General features: G+C 25.7%; 1 protein-coding gene across 1 annotated transcript in view; it reads right to left on the reverse strand.

The window, feature by feature from the left end:
• The window catches only part of LOC100167683 (heparan sulfate 2-O-sulfotransferase pipe), a 30193-nt gene extending 12412 nt beyond the window's left edge, over positions 1-17781 (reverse strand). The window contains exons 1-4 of the mRNA XM_001950513.4: positions 17490-17781; positions 15187-15308; positions 6629-6681; positions 3927-4118 (exon numbers count right to left, since the gene is read on the reverse strand). Of these exons, the coding sequence (XP_001950548.2) occupies positions 3927-4118; positions 6629-6681; positions 15187-15308; positions 17490-17590 (468 nt within the window). The 5' untranslated portion in view covers positions 17591-17781. The remainder of the gene's footprint in view (positions 1-3926; positions 4119-6628; positions 6682-15186; positions 15309-17489) is intronic.
• Positions 17782-19238: the final 1457 nt, after the last annotated feature.

Here is a 19238-nt window from a genome sequence, read left to right on the forward strand (position 1 = left end):
ACTGTTATAGAAGGGGAATGTGAAACCCGTAGACCTATAAACTAAGTTTTTATTAAACTTAGTTTATAGGTCTATGGTTGGAACATAATAGTGAATTAGTGAAGTACTCACTAGTAATCACTTATTATATTCCTCAATATACTCTAAGGTACAGCTTTTTTGTATTTTATGATAATTTTTACTTCAAAATAATCAAAATGTTATAGATTAAGTATTTTTTATTTTGGGGGTGCACAAGTCCCCTGTGCACCCCCCTAGTTACACCAATGCTTATTATATTTTATTCTTTAAAATTAAGATATATAATATATTATGGTACATGACTATGGACTATTACGGGTTATAGTTAGTGAAAAATTCCTAAATACAATTAAAATATCATATAATATAAAAATTAATTACAAATTTCCCAATTATTTTAAAACTGTATGATACAAGGATACATCGAATACTGTACTATGTACCTACTAGTAATGTAAATAAAATTGGAAATTAGAACATTCAGAACTCAATTGAGACCTCCTCCACAAATCAGTATAGACGTATATAGTACGCCGTTATGTTATAAAATGATATTTTTTACTCATAGAGATATAATGCTTGGCGTTAAGAAATAAAATAAAATAAAACACTAATCTTGGATAACATCCAAATTATATTAGGCATTTTTTAATGGTTATTAGTTGGTTCCTACGTGATCCCCACCATTTTGTCACACAAAATTGGAAAACTCGGTGACACCGGTTTATACATATTGATAATTTCGCATATATTACCTACTTTACTATTACACTAAGTGAAACTACTATACAAAACTAATCAAATTACATCATAAAAATAGGTAGTGGGTGGCCACTAAAATAAACGTCTATACTGTCTAGCCAGAAAATAGGTACCTACCTACGACCTGCCTATAATATATTATGGTTATACAGACATGTGAGTCGGGCAAAGAGGACGCTTTTACACTGATTTGTTTTTTGTACATCATACTAATATTATATATTTATGAGACATACATTCACATTCCGCACAACCAAATCAAGAGTAGTGGGTGGTTACTGGTTAGGTTAGATGGGTTCTAGGTTAATATTCGAATAAATTGACCAATTAAAGAGTTTATAAATAAGAAAATTAACTGTAATCTGTGTAATAATTTATCTTCAGATTAAAACGATTCTTCATTTTTAAAAGAAATAAAAATATTACAAATTTTATAATTAATACTTACATATTTTTCGTTGAATTTGAGGTGTCGAATAAAACGACAGTATATCACAGAAAATATTTTCAGTCATCATCTTTAAATTAGACGAAAAGGTCAATTTACCTTACTATTAACCTAGAATCAACAATTTTGATTATGCGGAACGTGAATTAGTTATGTCACGCGTGTGATAGGCAGAATAGCAAAAGATGACAAATCTGCAGTGTACCACATCCACTAAAAAATAACCAACTAACCGTTTATAACATTGAAATTGGTTATATTTTTATAAGATTATTTGAAACGCAATTCAGTGTAATTTTCGCAATAATATTTCTTTGGTGCCTATAAGTACAATTGTAGTAGTTCAACTGAACAATAAAATATTTTTTATTCGACTACAATAACAATTTACAAGTTCTAAATTTGGAAGATCTTTTTATTATTTAAATAAAATATTACAACCGTTAACTATAATAGCAAGTAGGTATCTAAAACGTTTCATATTTTAGATATAATAATATGCTCAATATAATACCACACTCTTCTTCCCATAATATTCATACTCGTATATATTATAAAGTACCTATATAATATACACCTAAATACTTAATTAGATAACAGTATAATTGTATAAACCTATTATGCATTTAAATTCTAAATTAGAATTTTTCTCTCTAAATATTTACATTTTTAAAGAAGAAATGATGTGTATAAGCTATGTTCAATGTGGACTGTTGTAACTGATAAGTAGGTAAATTTTCCAAATAAAATTAAATAGCCGGTATATAAAAGTTTTATTACGATGGCTACCTAATGAGTTCAAATTATGCACTGTAATTAAACCTAATTTCTATAGTACTCATTTCTACAGTACCCAGTGTAGGTAAGTAAGTAGTAGATAATATGTAATTATATTTTGTTTAATGAGAATCTTGTATTTTATGTTGGGAAATTGTGTATGATTAGGTCTTCTTACTTCTTAATTCTTACATGAAGTCAAGACACAAAAGTGTTGAATATACGTATTATTTTAATTGCGTTTACGATTAACAATTAAAATACACCACATTATTTTTTTGGTTATTTTATAAGATAAATTCAAAATGTATCTATGTATATTTGTCTACATGACGCTTCCCAAATATTTTGAAATACACAATACGTTTTTTATGTACGATAACGCCAATATTATCATGTATAAATATATAATTGTCAATTTTATATTCTTATCATTGTTTTAAGTAGGTACACACAATTTATAAACATATGAATAAATAAAAAAATGATAAATAACCAATAGGTATCTAAAAAGAATATTCGAATGCATTTAATTTAAAACTTAAGATGTTCCAAGTTTTTTTTTTGTAATTTCAAGTGTGTTCTAGTATATATCATTTATTATCTCATGTATTGTTATTATTAATTAAAATTGGCATATGTATACAAGAGGGATCATTTTTCTCCGCGAATGAATAGCTCAATAGTTTTAAATTTTTGAACTTCTTTTTCCTTAGTAAATGATGTTACAAATTACTGTTTGTTGCAACACCGATAAATACAGTACTGTAATATAACAAGTCACAACTCAAAATACAATAAAAATAACAATTTTTCTTCGTTATAAATTTATAACACATTTGAAAAACCATGGTACTATGGTAGGTGCATGATTAAAGGGTCTAAAATATTTAACTAAAATAGCACTAAGCAGTGTTTAATATGTACAAAATATCAAGAAAAATTAAGTTTGAAAATTTGTCTTATAATAATTGGATTATGTTGATGATAATATAATTATTTATTTTCTATTTTTTACCAATATAAAATTATAAATATGTACTTACTACTTATTAAATTCATTAGGTAGGTTAGGTTAGATTAGGTTAGGTTAGGTTATAATATATAATAAAATATATTATAATTAATAAAATCCACGTTTCTTTCTAGATATAAATATATATTATAAATAATTTATTGTAACTAACCCTTTATCACTTTTGGATACACGCCAGCATTTAACAAACATATTTTAATGGTTCTTATTAATTTTAAAGATGATTTACATTTTAAATTATTCATAATTGAACGAGTACCTAATCATTATTCATTATTCAAAGAAAAATGTTTTTAAACTATATTTTTTATTTTTATTAATATTTGATAATTATTTTTATTTTAATTTCCTTTACGTGATAGTGTACTCAATTTGCAATTACAAAAAAAAAATATAAATAAAAACATATTTTTTTTATTATTATTATTGATAAATATAACCTTATATATACCTAAGTAATAACCTTAATTTCTTTACATATTATAAATATAGGCGTACAGCGATTTTATAATATTAATATGATGAAGGTATCTGCTCCATTTATTATTTTTATTACACGTATCGAAATAAATATAATTGTATGGTATATAATAGTAGGTATTTACATGTTGTAAATGAAACAATGAATAATACAAATAGTAAATAGGATTCTTTTATAAGAACACAAAAGTATCGTGTACATATTATTTTTTTTTCAGAGGATGTAGTAATTAAAACAAAATTAGTCACGATTTTTGGTAGTCAACGTTGTGCCCCAGTTAATATTATAAAAGGGAATTTCATAATTTTCATGTCATTTTTATAAACACAAACGTTTATTAAATTATTATTATTATTATTATGTAGGCATATAATATTCATGTACGTGAGAACAATATTCACCTGTTCTGTTTCAGCCAGACGAATGGTTTCGACCCTTTGCACATGATCTTGGTAGAATACAAACTGATTTCTCAGAGACAGCAATCTCAATATCTCCATGAATGTTTGACTGCCCACTTTAGGCACTCGGTTGAAAAATATCAACTCTTTTTTTGCATGACCCGTGTTGTTCAGAGAATATGCTTCCAACTTCTGAACAAATAGATATTATTATTGTATATATATTGTAAATGACTTATAAAAAAAAATATTTGAAAAAATGTCTATGTATATTATATTATATAAATGTATATTGACTGTTCAGTCCAATAGTCTATACCTACTCATATGGCTGTATATGAATGGTGCGTAATGCGTATACAATATATTTCACGAAAATCATAAAATATATTCTATGCAGGTATATTGTACACATAAAATGTACAATACTGAATTTGACTGTAAATATTATTTACATTTTTATATAATTTCAAAATATATAGCTTGAATAGAAGCTTAAATGCAAATTACATGCTTGAATGTAGGTATTTAATTAATATTTCTTTGTCTCGATAACTTTATAATAGAAAATTAATTTAATGAATAGGTTTACGAAGGTACCTATTATAACGAGACATAAAAAAAAATGAACGAAAGTACTGAATGTTCAGTAATTTTACTAAAATCAATACATCATTTTCACGGTGTATTTTTTACGGCAGTCTCTAATTCAATGTGTTTTAGATAGAGACGAGTTTGGTTCATTTATAAAAGTCTTGTTCTTGTTCATTTCCGTAAAAATATGGTTTTTTTCCTAGTAACAAAAGTAAGATTTCTTTAAATTTTCTCTTTGGGTACTAGACTATTAATTAATTTAAATTTCACAAAAATATTTTTTTTGTAACTGCATGATTACACAAAAATAGGAACTAACATAAAATATTAATTATAAATTATTATTAATTTATATTACTTATAACTGTTAGAAGTTATAATAAGTAGGTAACGTTTATTTAAATATTTCAAAATAAAAGTATCTATCTATTTATACTAAATCGTATACTTAATCCGTCAAAATATTAACTGTAAGTAATACCTAATAGCATAATAAGTATGTAACTAATTAAAAATTTTAATGACGAGTCGTTTGAAAGGAAACCATACAATATACCGCATCACTGACAGACGACAGTCGTTACCAAACAAAGATTTTTTTTATAAATCTACTTACGAATTAATTTTTAGATATAGCAGAAAATATTTAGGTGAGTAGTTAGAAGACACAATATATTATATGTTAGTTGTATATATTTATTAAAGTATTTTAACAGCTCTATGTGAAATATTAATAATGAGCTTTTTTTAGTTAATTTATCGAAATGGTACCTATAATAAGTGAAGGGATTCGGACAAAGACATTATTGTTACACATATGAAACACTAGTAATAATAAGTCTTAATAGATAATTGTTTAGAAAGCTTGTATGATGTCCAAGGTTTGACAGATACACATAATATTTGATCCTCGTACGTGATACGCCCAAACAGAATGACTGATTATGGATTTGTATATTGCGCTAATTTTCATTCTGAAGACAGAACATGTTACATGATGTATAGGTGAATGTGAGTATTGACTTGATTACGTATTCGTTTTGAAAAGCGAGACAAAGTTAATCTTTTTTCAGGGGTTATATACCTAAGTATTTCGTTAATGATTTAATTAGCGAGTAGAGTTGTTATTTTATTGAACAGGTGGACACTCATTACCTATACGATTGAAGCCTGAAGCGGGAAATCATTTGAGTGGATTTGTCCTTATTTATTTCCCACGCAGCAATTTGGCTTAAGAGTTAAGTGTGATTAATTTTTTTCAGTAATTTTACTGGAGGTCATTGTTTGAGTCGAAAATTACCGTCTTGCTAATATGCATCTAGTAAAGTCGTGTGCGTGACGAATATACAGCGTATGACTCTATGAGAACTAGATACTTCCTTGGAATACCCTAGCTGGATATCAAGTTTTCTATTATTGAGGAATGATTTAATAATAAGTCAGAAGCGCAAATGTAGGCAAAGTGATTATGTTAAGATTTACAAATCAAAGTATCGAACGATCGTAAACAATTTAGTTATGTTTAGTTGATTACTTGTACCTATATAGGACCTATATTATAGGTATTTTAAACAATTTATTATGGTTTAAAACAGAAATATTTAAAATAAAGTAAAAACATAAGGAGTAAACAATAAAACCTACAATACTTTGGTCTGGGTTAAAATTTAAAACCAAATCAATTCACATAATCTACTGGTGCTGATTCATTGTGACGTTTAGAAAGTTATAAGTTATAAGCACTAATACTATCAACTTTACTTTTATTCCCATGAAGACAGCGTGGAAATTAGTTTGCTAACGTATATACAAGATAGATTTATTTTGTGAATGATTAGACAATACATCTATCTGTTTAACAACGATTAGGTTTAAGACATACATATTTATTTGTTAATTACGTCTATATTTTTGACTGGGTACGTTTTACAAGAAAGCTCTTCCGGGTTTTCAATTTTAATTTTTAACTTTCGACTATGTTGTACTATTTTTAAATTAATTTGGATAAATATCCGTCAGTAATTAGATATTTTAATATACTTCTACACCTATAAATAATATACTCTTATGAGTTATGACCTCTATATTTTATCGAGACACATTTTTACCTGGTCATGTTGGATAAAATTATCGATATCGTTCTCCATCGCAGTAGAATCACCTAGAAAAATAAATATACACTTGTTTAATATTATTTTGTAAGAAACATGTATCAACTATTCTAATGCATGTTATTATATTCCTGTTTTATGTATACGACGAGTACACCACAAATAAGTCCAAACATTTTAACATCCCGTTATATACGTGAGTTTGATTTTAATTCTTACGAAACCGTGAAATTCATACAATTGAGATTGATGTACGAATGTTATATTACTATTATAATAATATAATTCATTTTTGCCATAACAATTGCATATTATTTTTTACTACTTTTCTCATTTAATATACAACTAGATATACACATGTACCATAATTTCGTGCTACATTAAAATTATTAAGGTCTATACAGAATTACGTGTTTTCCAAACTACTAGTTATAGGAATAAGAACAACGATAACAACATCGTCGGCCTAAATGTTCCAAATTGACAATTACCGTGATACCTGTAATTAAATTGTCAGCGCATCCAAGCATGGTGTATTTGACAACCACTATAAGTCCTACTACCCATGGGTAGGATCTCATCATCCCTAGTACAAAATAGGTACATTAAATTATATTTATTAGCCTAATCCTATCAAAGCTATACATAATTTTAAATTTTCGAATGCATGTTTATTAAATTGTTTAGTGACATTTTTATAAATATATCACGATAGTATAATATACTGCGTATACTTACGTGAGTTAGAAAGAGATAAAACAAAAGCTTTGAGGTTCCATGATTATTGATTAAGAAATAACCCATTTACTCATTACTATTACTATTACTTATTATTATTATTATTAATTTATTTCTCAAGACAAGAATACTGGGCCTCACTGAGTATTCTCGTGTGGAGGCCCAAAAACGTATTACTCATTAATGACATTTTATTCGACAATTAAGTTGAATTAAATTAAAATAACACATCATCACATTTTTTTATAAGTCTCCGACGGTTATTTCCATATGAGTGACTGCAGTATACAACTTAAAAATATTTTCCTTAAAAACCAGGTAGTTCCTATTCAATAATTAAATTAATTATATGATAAATATTTTTACGGTATTTATTGGATATTTGGATCTAAACGGATTCAGGTTATACCGTGAAATATCTTTGAATGGACCTATAGAATCAAACTCCGATTTGAGTTAATAATATGAAATACCGCTATAGTGGCAGAAATAAGTAAGTCTACTTCAAAATCTATCTATTTTTCCTCCATTTTTGAATCAGTACAATATAGTTTATACTTTATAGAATTTCAATATAGGTATAAGGTATAGTATACTATTACTTATCTATTTTTTTCTTATTACGATAGCCATTTTTGTAAGTAAATACGTACTGCGCACCTAAGTACTTTTACTACTTAAATTTAATATGCTTATAAAAAAAGAACAAAATGTATGTTTAGTAAGTGGTGTATTTTAACTGTATAAAACAAGTAAAGTGATAATTATCAATATCAATACTTTAAATATTAAAATTAAAAGCTTGGGGCCTGGAGGTAGTATTGTGCAAATGGTTCATCCTCACGTGGCGGAATTTTACCATAGGAAAAAAAATATTATAGATATTGTATATCTTATAAGTTATAATATTATCATTTATCAATACTATGTCTATATCATAATTATTAATTTATATACTATATACGAGTACCTATACCTATATAATAATATGTATAAAATTGTAGGTATGTCCTGTTACTCAATACTAGATTAAAAGTGCTACCCACCTACCTAGTACCTAGTAATTACTAATTTATAGTTAATTCATAACGTAGAACTATAATGTCAAAACTACCGTTTCTTACTGTTATATTCAATATTTCAATGCATATAATATATGAGTTATGCCTTATGCATGATCATGGTAAATTATTTAAAAAATGTAGTAGATGTACGAAATAACATTTATTTATTTAATTTAATATCATTGAAGTTTGAAACAGTATATAATATGCAAGACACTGATACATATAAAAGAGTCTAGCCAAAAATATAAACAATTAACAATGTGTCCAATATAGGTACCTACATTATTCTTTATAAATCAACATTATATCAACAATATATTTGATAAAATATTATAAAATATAAATTAAATCTTTGAAAAAAGGTTAGGTACGGCAAACTTATTAGTTATTATTTTTTATATCAGAGGTCAGCTGAAACAGGGAATTTACAAACACAATGTGACCAAAATTGACGTTTTTGTTCTCATTATTAAAATTAGTTAGGTACTCTTAGGTATTAACAAAATTATGTATCCTTTACGGCCAATTTAATTTCTCATATGATATTTGTAAATAAACATCTATATGTGATTTGACCATACTATAAAGTAGCTAGATATAATTGTATACATCAAGGACGAATATAATTTGTCATGGACATTGTTAAAAATTAAAATATAATGTATTAGAAACTAAACTCTTTATTTTTTTCTGTCAAAAAAAAAAATATGATAATGCAGTGAAGTTAAATATTATGATATATGTATGAATCAAATCATTAACGGAGTTAGTGAAATTAAACAATTTAACTTTTAATTTTGTTAGAAAAATGGGAGGCTTGAAAATCTAATTTTACACTTCAGACGAAATAAATAAATGTATTTTTTAGTTTAAACTCTTTGTGGTTCAAACTCTTCTTCTTATAGATAATATACAAGTTACAGTAATTTTATCATAAAGATGTAACTAAATTGAATAATATTACTTATGCATTTATAATTTATTAATTATTGAACAGTGATTATTTTATGTATAGCTACGAAAAAGTAAAACTCAGCAAATTCCAATGCGATTGACATGATATTACATAGATACAAGCGTACACGAAACACCTAACTATATATAGTGTATTACCTATATATATATATATATATATTATATAGTGTATTGTATATACAATCATTAGATAATATACTACAATACCTATGTAACTTAAAAGAAAATCTATCAAATGTACACAATACATGTTTTGATTTCACACTATAACAATAAAAAATAAACAAAAATAAAAATTATATAGGCAATTCAATCTTGAACGTTTGTAAATAAATTGTAATGACTCATTCATTTTTATAATTCCTATACAAGTACAATAATAAGGCTTACATTATTACTATAAGCAGAGCATTGCGTTGCTTTTTCAATATGGTTAATAGGAAATATTAGGTAGGTACTTAACAGCAGATTAAAACTGTACATTTCTCGTATGTTCTGATTTTTTCATTCAATTCAGTATTTAATCTTTTTCCACATAAAAAATTAAACAAATTGATAATATTATTTTATTAGATGCAGTCATGAGTTAGGTTATAAAATAAATCAATTACTTGAGAATACGTCAACAATTGATTAAAAACATTGTCAATTCAGTAATTATTTTATAGAAATAGTTCAAATCCAAAACTGATTTTACAATCTGAAGATTGCAAAGCAGTGCATGAAAGTCAGTGAAATCGTAAAACTATATTCTTTTATCGTGGCTAGGTAGTTGAATATATATTTAATATCAGAATAGTGCCTTTGACAAAACAGGTATTAAATACGTGCTACAAGAAACTATATATGTTGAAGAGAGAATTATTATTTATAGTGTTTGATATCGGAAAAATTAAGTATTACAAATGTATGTAACATAAAAATACACTAAACAAGTATTTTAGAATGTAGGTAGCTATAGGCATACAATTTAGAATTTTTGTTGTACCTACCTATATTATTTAATTTGAAATTATAAAGATTGAAAATTCTCGAATACTTGGTACCATAAATCATAATACATTGATATATTATGCATCACGCCATATCGTAGTATACACTATATTATAGTATTATACTAGTGTCTACAATATGTATATGACATAGGTAGCCAGTTAGTTACTTCAAAACAATAGTTAGAGTACTTACTTTTATAATTATTTATATATCTCTAATTTGAAATTTCTAGCCAATTGGCATGTATATTTTATGGAAATATTATGTTGCAAACTGTTCTCTCAGCTACAAAACAAATACTCTTTTTAATAATGTTCTTGTAGTATATATATATATCACAGTACTACTACTAAATATCGTATTGTTCAAACGTGACGGTATGACAGCATAATAGGTTATGGGTATAATCTTAACGTCAAATTCGAGTAGACCACTTGGCTACGTAAGCAACTCAATGGTTCAGTTCAGATAGGTAGAGAGAGGAAACGATGTACATATTATAAACATTTGTGTATATACAATATAGGTAAGTGTACAATCCGGGCTATTATTTCGAAACGGTCATTACATTGAGTTTAGAAAGAGTGAATGTAAATGCTTTCATTAGATTTAATCTTGAATATACCACTATAAAAAAAATGTAAAATGTTATAGGGAGTTGGGACAATATATATAATATATAAGATGAGTAATAATTTAATTTACAAATGTAAACTAAATATTTTTTACGCGTCTTGTTTTCCTGCTTTTAATCGTTAATTAATTATATAATATAATATTATGGGTATGGCAGCATTGAAAAATTAATATTAGCCATTAGGTATAATTAATTAATTTTTGTTCAATTTAGGTATACCTTCTTAATATATTTTTATTAGTAGCATTGATTTTTGTTTTAAAGATTATTAAATTAGTTGTATACATTATGAATTCATAACTATTAAATTTAGAAAATAAGAAACTAAATATGTTTATAGTTATTTTTAAAAACAATAAAGCCAATAGCCATTATATATTTTTTGGAGGTTTATCGTTAATTTTATAAAATCGATTATTCCTAAGTATTTTTTTTCTCATTGAATGTCTATTTACATGAATACATGATGTTTTGATTAATCAAATATCATATAATTGAATTTGATAATAACATAATGATAGGCTTTATTATATTATTATTAGTAGGTATATACGTGTATATAATTATAAAGCATGTTTTCTTTGATCAGCTGTCCATTATTGAGAACAGATGTATCTAAACGATAGGTACATCATCGGTCAAGTTTCGTAAATACCTAATTTGGAGTCAATAATATATAATAATATTATAATAAGTACAAAAATACGAATATTGAATTTTACCTTGAGGCATTATCGTGTCAAAGGTAAAGGTCAATGGCAATATTCGTTCACTTTCTCTCAGCGATTTTCGGAAATATGTTCGATTTTTTACAAGGTTTGCGTTAATATATTACAAATGAAAGCATGGTTCATTTTTCATCTTTGCCTATTATATATTAACATAAAAGTGAATGACTTAAAATGAATATGCTTTCACTGCAGAATCTAAAAATTAAATTTAAGTTGTTAACCAAACATATGGTAGGTAGACTATACTCGTACTATGGTTAGGACATGCAATACCTTATAGGTACATAAATAAACTATATTTTATTTATATTATAGTGTGGTGTATATAATTTGTGTAGTTGTATTATATTTATTTATTAAAAACAATGAAAGATGAAAGATTCTTCTTTAATATTCTAGTAGAAGTTATTAAATAAGTTAATTTTACTAATATGAAAAATTATTTAACAGTAGAGAAATAATTGTTTGCTTCTTAAATTCATAAATTTTAGATTTTAGATGAGACAGAGATTATGGTCACGTGAACAAGTGCTAGAAGGTCCATTAAACATTATTATTATCAAGAAAAGTAAAATTGTTCAGTTAGCTAATTAAAATAATTATTTTAAAATTTCAAATAAAATGTTGAACAAATGTATTTAGGTATTGAACCTGAAAATTATTATTTATATAAAATATTCTAAAAATGCAACTATACCTATCTATACCTACTATATAAGACAAAAGCAGTTTTTACTAATTTTAAAGTTGAAAAATGGAATATTTATATAGGTACAGATAGTATGTATTATTTATACAGCCATATACCTACTTATAGGTGTAGCACGGTAATTACCATATACCTATAATATAGTAGGTACGTATAAACCTAAATGAGTTCTAATAGTTCACATAATACCTATAATAATGTATTAATGTATTATAGGTACACCTACTACATATTGGCTATATTCACAGTTATACTAAGTTTACGTATTTAATTTTACTAATACAATTACCGAATTACCTAAAGAACCCAATAAAATGTACATTTTTAATTTATGCCTACATTGTAAAAATTCTTATTTTTGTATATAATACATTTTGGTTTATTACCAAACTTAAAACCATAATAAAACCTAATGCTTAATCCAACCATGACATCTACGGTGACATAAAAATTAGATAGGTATACAAGATTCTTTTAGTTCACGGAACTTGAGATACAGTAAAATTCGCACTCTGCAGTCTGCATATATGTATTCGTAAATCGTACAACGGAACGGTTAGCCTACATTGATTTTTTAACAAAGATTTTGGCATTTTCCTAAAAGTTAAATTACTTAACTTAAGTACAAATGTATAATACAGAATAAGTATAAATAACTTGTGAAGTTATAGTGAAAATAATACACAATTTTTCCCAAAAAAAGTCACTTGTAGCAATTAGTTATTATTATATTTTTAATTACACTATTATATTCTTGCACCCGTGGTAAGATTACAAAAGAGAAAGTATAGTTGGTTTTTTAATCTCATTTTTGAATAGGCGGCGGGAGCAAAAATAAAGTTTTTAAATAATGAAATGTCGTGTCGTTTTAATGTAGGGCATGGGGCATATAGTGTCCGTTCCATAAAGATGTGCATGCACATTTATTTGTAACATTACTTCTTTAAAAACAACGATAGCGACTAATGATGGTCAGTCGACCAGTGGAAACAGAACAAAAACGGTCATCTTTTGTCAGGCTAGTCCGTCGTACGTGAACGTATTGCTTAATGTATTTTTGTATACATACTCTCTATAGATAAATGGTGAGTCACTGTAGCCACCTCAAAAGTAAAAACGAGAACAAAAGCTTGTTGTGCAAAATAAATAATTTATAATAACTTATTATGATAATAATTTCAAATTTCAAAAAATGCAATTAAATAAATTCATTTAAATTATAATTTTTAAATAAAATAAACATTGATTAACATAATTGGATGCAATATTTATTTTAATAGTTAACACGTTTTAGTTATATTAAATCAAGAAAAATGTTTAAACTTAAAATTTAAAAAAAAACTACCATGAATTAAAAATAAAACTAATCTAGGTACCTTTAAAGTTTAAACTCATACATATTTACTATTTATAAATTATAATTTATAATCCATACGATATAATATAGACTAAATAAAAATACAATATTGTCTGGAGCAAAGAATCCATGTAGGTACCCAGGTTTAATATAATATTACTATGAGCATTTGTTACTCATTACAATTACTACGTAAATATATATATTATAACTATATTTATATATATATAATATATATATAATTTTATTTAAAAATTAAATTGTAAAAGACCATTTAGGTGCTTAATTAAGTGAGAATTTTAGCTTATGGGTGGCCCCACCGTCTGTCCTGAAATAATTATTTAAAAATATTTTCAAAGCGGCGATATTTCTGATACCTACATTTTTGTTTTTACAACTATTTTTTTAAATTTAACAAAATATTTACCATGTACACGGCAAAGTTAAAAAAAAAAACAACTTAGTGACATTTAATAATTTTGAATTTACCTTCAACGCAGAACTTAATTATTGGTCACTTTAAATCTGAAATCTTATTTACCCAATCTTATAAAATGCTTAGTTAAATATTAAATAAAATTATACACCTATGCATGAAAATTAATAATAATTTTACAATACTATTTTAGTAAAAATGATGGTCGTGTACTACTATAAATAAAAATACAAAAACTATTTAAATCATACATATCTTATAGACGTTTAAGAGTTTAAAAAATAAACATTTCTATAGTATAATAATAATTTCAGAATAATATTGCTTAATTCGCAGCTTATAAACCACTTTAATTTGTATACTCGTATATACCAACGACAAATGTGTTTTAAAACAATTATTTATTATTTTATAAAATCTGTTAAGCTGGAATTATTAAAAAAAAAAAGCTTAATCATTCTTAATGCATTGTCATCCATAACGGACAACATGAATTGTGTTCTTTAATTTACCAGTCACCAGATCAAATTCATTATTTTCTGGATTGTATGCAATAATACGACTTTGCTTACAAATAATCGTTGAATTTGATTTTATACAATCTGCCAAGTTTAAAGTGATTTCCAAAAAAATAATACTAATATTATTGCTCTATATTACGATAGTTTACATCAATGATTGATGAATTAGTAACTCAAATATTAATTAAATCTAAATAATATCGCAATAGGTATAAGTGTGTAACTCAAATATTATATAAATCTAAAGAATATCGAGGTAACGATATTATATTAACTCTAACCGACCATAGGAATATAAATTGAATATAACTGTATATAATTTGTGCATTATTAAATAATAATAAATACCGATTTAGATTATTTATTTTTTACAAAATCTACAATTTACCTGAAGTTGATGCAGAATTCGTAACTGATTGTAATGATCTAAGTCGCGTATGCAGATCCCTGGTGTGTAAGAATAAAAATAAAGTTGACGAAATTGCCATGAGCGCAACAAGTTCGCTGGTTCTGAAAACAAAAACATTTTATCCTATTGAACACTTTGTTGTGTTATTTATGAACTCAAAACTCATGGTTAAAACACAGTAAGGTTACATAAAAAAAAAATCCTCGGACCCAGCATGCAAATGACAGAGCATATTATTAAAATGTTCTTAAACTTAAAAATTGCTTCATCCCTTTTTTAATTTCTCAACGGGACATCAATGACCAATAATAAACATTAATGAAACTGGTATATAATATGTTTATACTAAACATGTTTTTTTTTTAAACATAACATGTTATTTGAATAACAAACATAATATAGTGAACACACAGTTTTGTTCAAAATAAACAATGCATATATTTACATCATATTATGAACATCATACATATTTTGTCATAAGTAGCACAGTTAAGAAGGTAGTAATAAAGAGCCAAGGCATTAGGTTATATTTTTAGGATAACAATAATAACTAGGTATACAACATTTTAATTTTTTTTCTATCAAAATGCATATAGTTCATTTTATCACTGCAGAATTTTACAAGAAAATTGAAGAAAATTAATGAACCAGATACTAGTTTTCCTTAAATTAAGCTACTACTATAATAACTATAGGCCATAGGGGTTATGAGTGGAAGAGGGGAAGAGGAGTTGAGTAGGTCATCGCCCCTCTAAAAGTTAAATAGGGCAATGATCCCTTAATATTTTGTGTCTGATAATTATAAACATAATTATTATCGAAAAGGCATTATCATTATCGATTTGTAGGAATTTGGATTTAAACAAATAAGTAATGAAAAAATATGACTAATTTATGCTTATTCAATTTTTTTTTCAAATGAGAATTTTAGTTTTTTTGTAAGCTCTTAAGGAGATGACTTTTTTTAAATGTTAATGTATCTAAAATCAAAATTCGATTAAGCAGTTTTTGTGTTATTTAACTTCGTGTACTAAATATAATAGGTCCACAATAATAGGTTTGTAAGATATAATGATTTTTAAATTATAATAATTAATAGTAATTTATTTGCATTTTATAGTTTGTAAAAAAATATCTGAGTTTAATAAGTAAGTACTATGTTTAATATTATAAATATTTGATATTTTTCGTAAAACCATTTTTAATGACGGTATATTATCCGTAGTTTTTATTTTTTAGATTTTAATAACTTCTTGTTCAGATTTTTTAATACATTTAAATACTAAATTGTAGTAAAAAATGTAGGTACGAGGTTGGTACTGTAAAAAAGTTTTGTTCTAATTAGAAAAAACATCTTTGTACCACTAGATTTCATAAACGGTAGATATATACAATCTAAGTACCTATATCTATTTAAAAATATATACCTACCTATGATCCTATTAAGTTTACTTTAAAACTTCAAAAACCAGAATTTGGATACATGTTCATATTAAACGAAAATGGTGATGAGTATGCTTAGTGAAAAACCCACACAAAGTAGAAAGCAGAATATTTTCATAGAAGATAACCTATCAAGTTACGTTCAATGAGTTTTATATAATAAAATAAACATTTATCTTAGACGTTAAGTACCTAAATCAAATACCTACAGACTTAAAATAAAGCCCTCTTCCCGATAAAAAAAAATTGCCGATGTTACTCTTACGGTTATGAGTTTATGACTATAACATAAGTCTTAAATTATATGGAATATATGTTGTGTAAAATCTTGATACAATTAAAGCAGTTCAACCAATATTATCCTTTAAATGCCGTTTTGAACTTACTCTCGGTGAATTAAGTTAAGTGTCAAATGATTTACTCATGCGTAATAAAACTCTATAAATACAAATAGTGGGTATATTAAAAACTTATTTTATGAATCCTTGTTAAAACCTAATACTAATTGAAGTGTTTATATTTTATAACCGATGTAAATATATAATAGGTTTCCACTTCCTACAACAGATTTTAATGTTCACAATTTTTAAATTACCTACCTATATATATCGTCTTTATTGCCGTTTAATAAATAAGTAATAATAAATAGTAAAGTCCACAGTGTACTATAATATAATAATGAAATAAAAATCAAAGAAATAACGTTATTAAGAATCACGAATTTTTTACAAACACATTTCTATACCTGCTGCTTACATATAATTAAAAACCATTCTAATGACTGTTTAAAAATATAATGTTAATTTTATTAAAAAAATTATTAAAAAATTAATGATTACCTTTTAGAAATAAAAATTCGTTTGTGTTTAGCAGTTTCTACCGATCTACTGCACGTAGAAAGGATATTAATCCTAGTATATCCCTTGTCCGAACAAGTCATGGTGAAGTCTGATCAGGATTTACATTTAAAATTAAACAAATAAAATACACTAAGCAGGAGAAAATAAAAAATGAAAAATACGAAAATCGTAAATAAATCGTATTCCCTAGTAATATAAAATGAACACCGTTACCGCGTAAACACTGCACCACTAGTGAAGGTGTCTACAATCCGACTGTTCACAACCAGCATAGCGTGATACTCGTCGGATCTATTAGCTACACTATATATAGGTACTACTCCATAACAAACTACTAACTACTTACCGTGTATGATGTATTATGGCATTATGCGTATGATCTAGAGCGAAATTTGTGTCATCTATGAGGACTTAATATTTTATTATGCAATTACAATTCTCATAATACAAACGCATATATATACATGTACATCACACGATTGGTTCATTGTTGAATTCTCTTATTACGAAGAAGACATTTTTGAAATGCTTATTATTACTATAGTTTATACAATCATGTGTGAGTACATAAGCATAATAAATAATAATAATAATAATAATGGACATAAGACACAAATACCTAGATATAACCTACATATTATTATAGATAAAAATACAAGATTTAAAAAAAAACTGATGAATAAAATTATTTTGAGTAGGTAGTTAATATAAGATTATTTTTTATTATTTATAAAGTTTGTCAACATTTTAAATTATTAAATTACATTTTTAGATTCTGGTGAATGTATATTGATTTTACAAAAAAGTGTGTTTTATATTTTTTAATGTCGATAAAAATTCTTGGGCTTTAAACGAAGAATAACGAATTTAATTATTAAGTTGTTATTCGTAAATATTATCCACGAAGACCTTCAAATGCAATATTTTCGGAAAAAAATTATTCAACCCTTATACCGTATTAGTGTACTATTATTACTAATAGTAAAATAGGCCGACAGATCGGAATTTTTTTTGTATGCAATGATTTATCATTTAATCCAAATTAACACATAGGTACATTACATTAACTTAAGACTCAGTTACGATGTACACATCACACCTTCAAGGCTACATAAGGCTACTAGACTACAGAACGGTTACCTACTCTACCCCTTTGTTAATTAAGAACTATACCATGCACAATACGAATATTAGATCAATGAATTTACAGACGTGAAAGACTAGTTTTAAAAAGCCACTTCAGATGGGTTGAGTAAATACCTACGTCCTACCTTCGTATAATTTTTAGCAAATAGTATAGGTCACGACATCGGACACTACATTTTCTATTATATATTTACATTTTTTTTTTAAATAATATTTATAACGCAAAATAATTAACAATAAACATTGTATATTATTGTTATTGTTTATTTATTTATTACTATTATTTATTTTATTCGTGTTTATTTATTTATTTATTTAATGTTACCGACTCATAGATGTTAGTTTTAATTTAAAATTAATTTTATCCTAGTCATATTTATATATAAGGTTGCTTTACACGAAATAATAAATAATAACTGTATATTATATTATACTAGCTGAACCCGTACACTTCGTTGCCAATTAAGTTTACCAACTATATTATGTGACTCAAACTTTGTTCAATTCGTTATTTAATATTCGGTGTATGGTTTCAAAATTAATCTTAACTTTTCCGTTGCCCGGAATAAAAATTCTGATTTG

The sequence above is a fragment of the Acyrthosiphon pisum genome, chromosome A2 (assembly GCF_005508785.2).
Source record: "Acyrthosiphon pisum isolate AL4f chromosome A2, pea_aphid_22Mar2018_4r6ur, whole genome shotgun sequence".
Taxonomy (NCBI): domain Eukaryota; kingdom Metazoa; phylum Arthropoda; class Insecta; order Hemiptera; family Aphididae; genus Acyrthosiphon; species Acyrthosiphon pisum.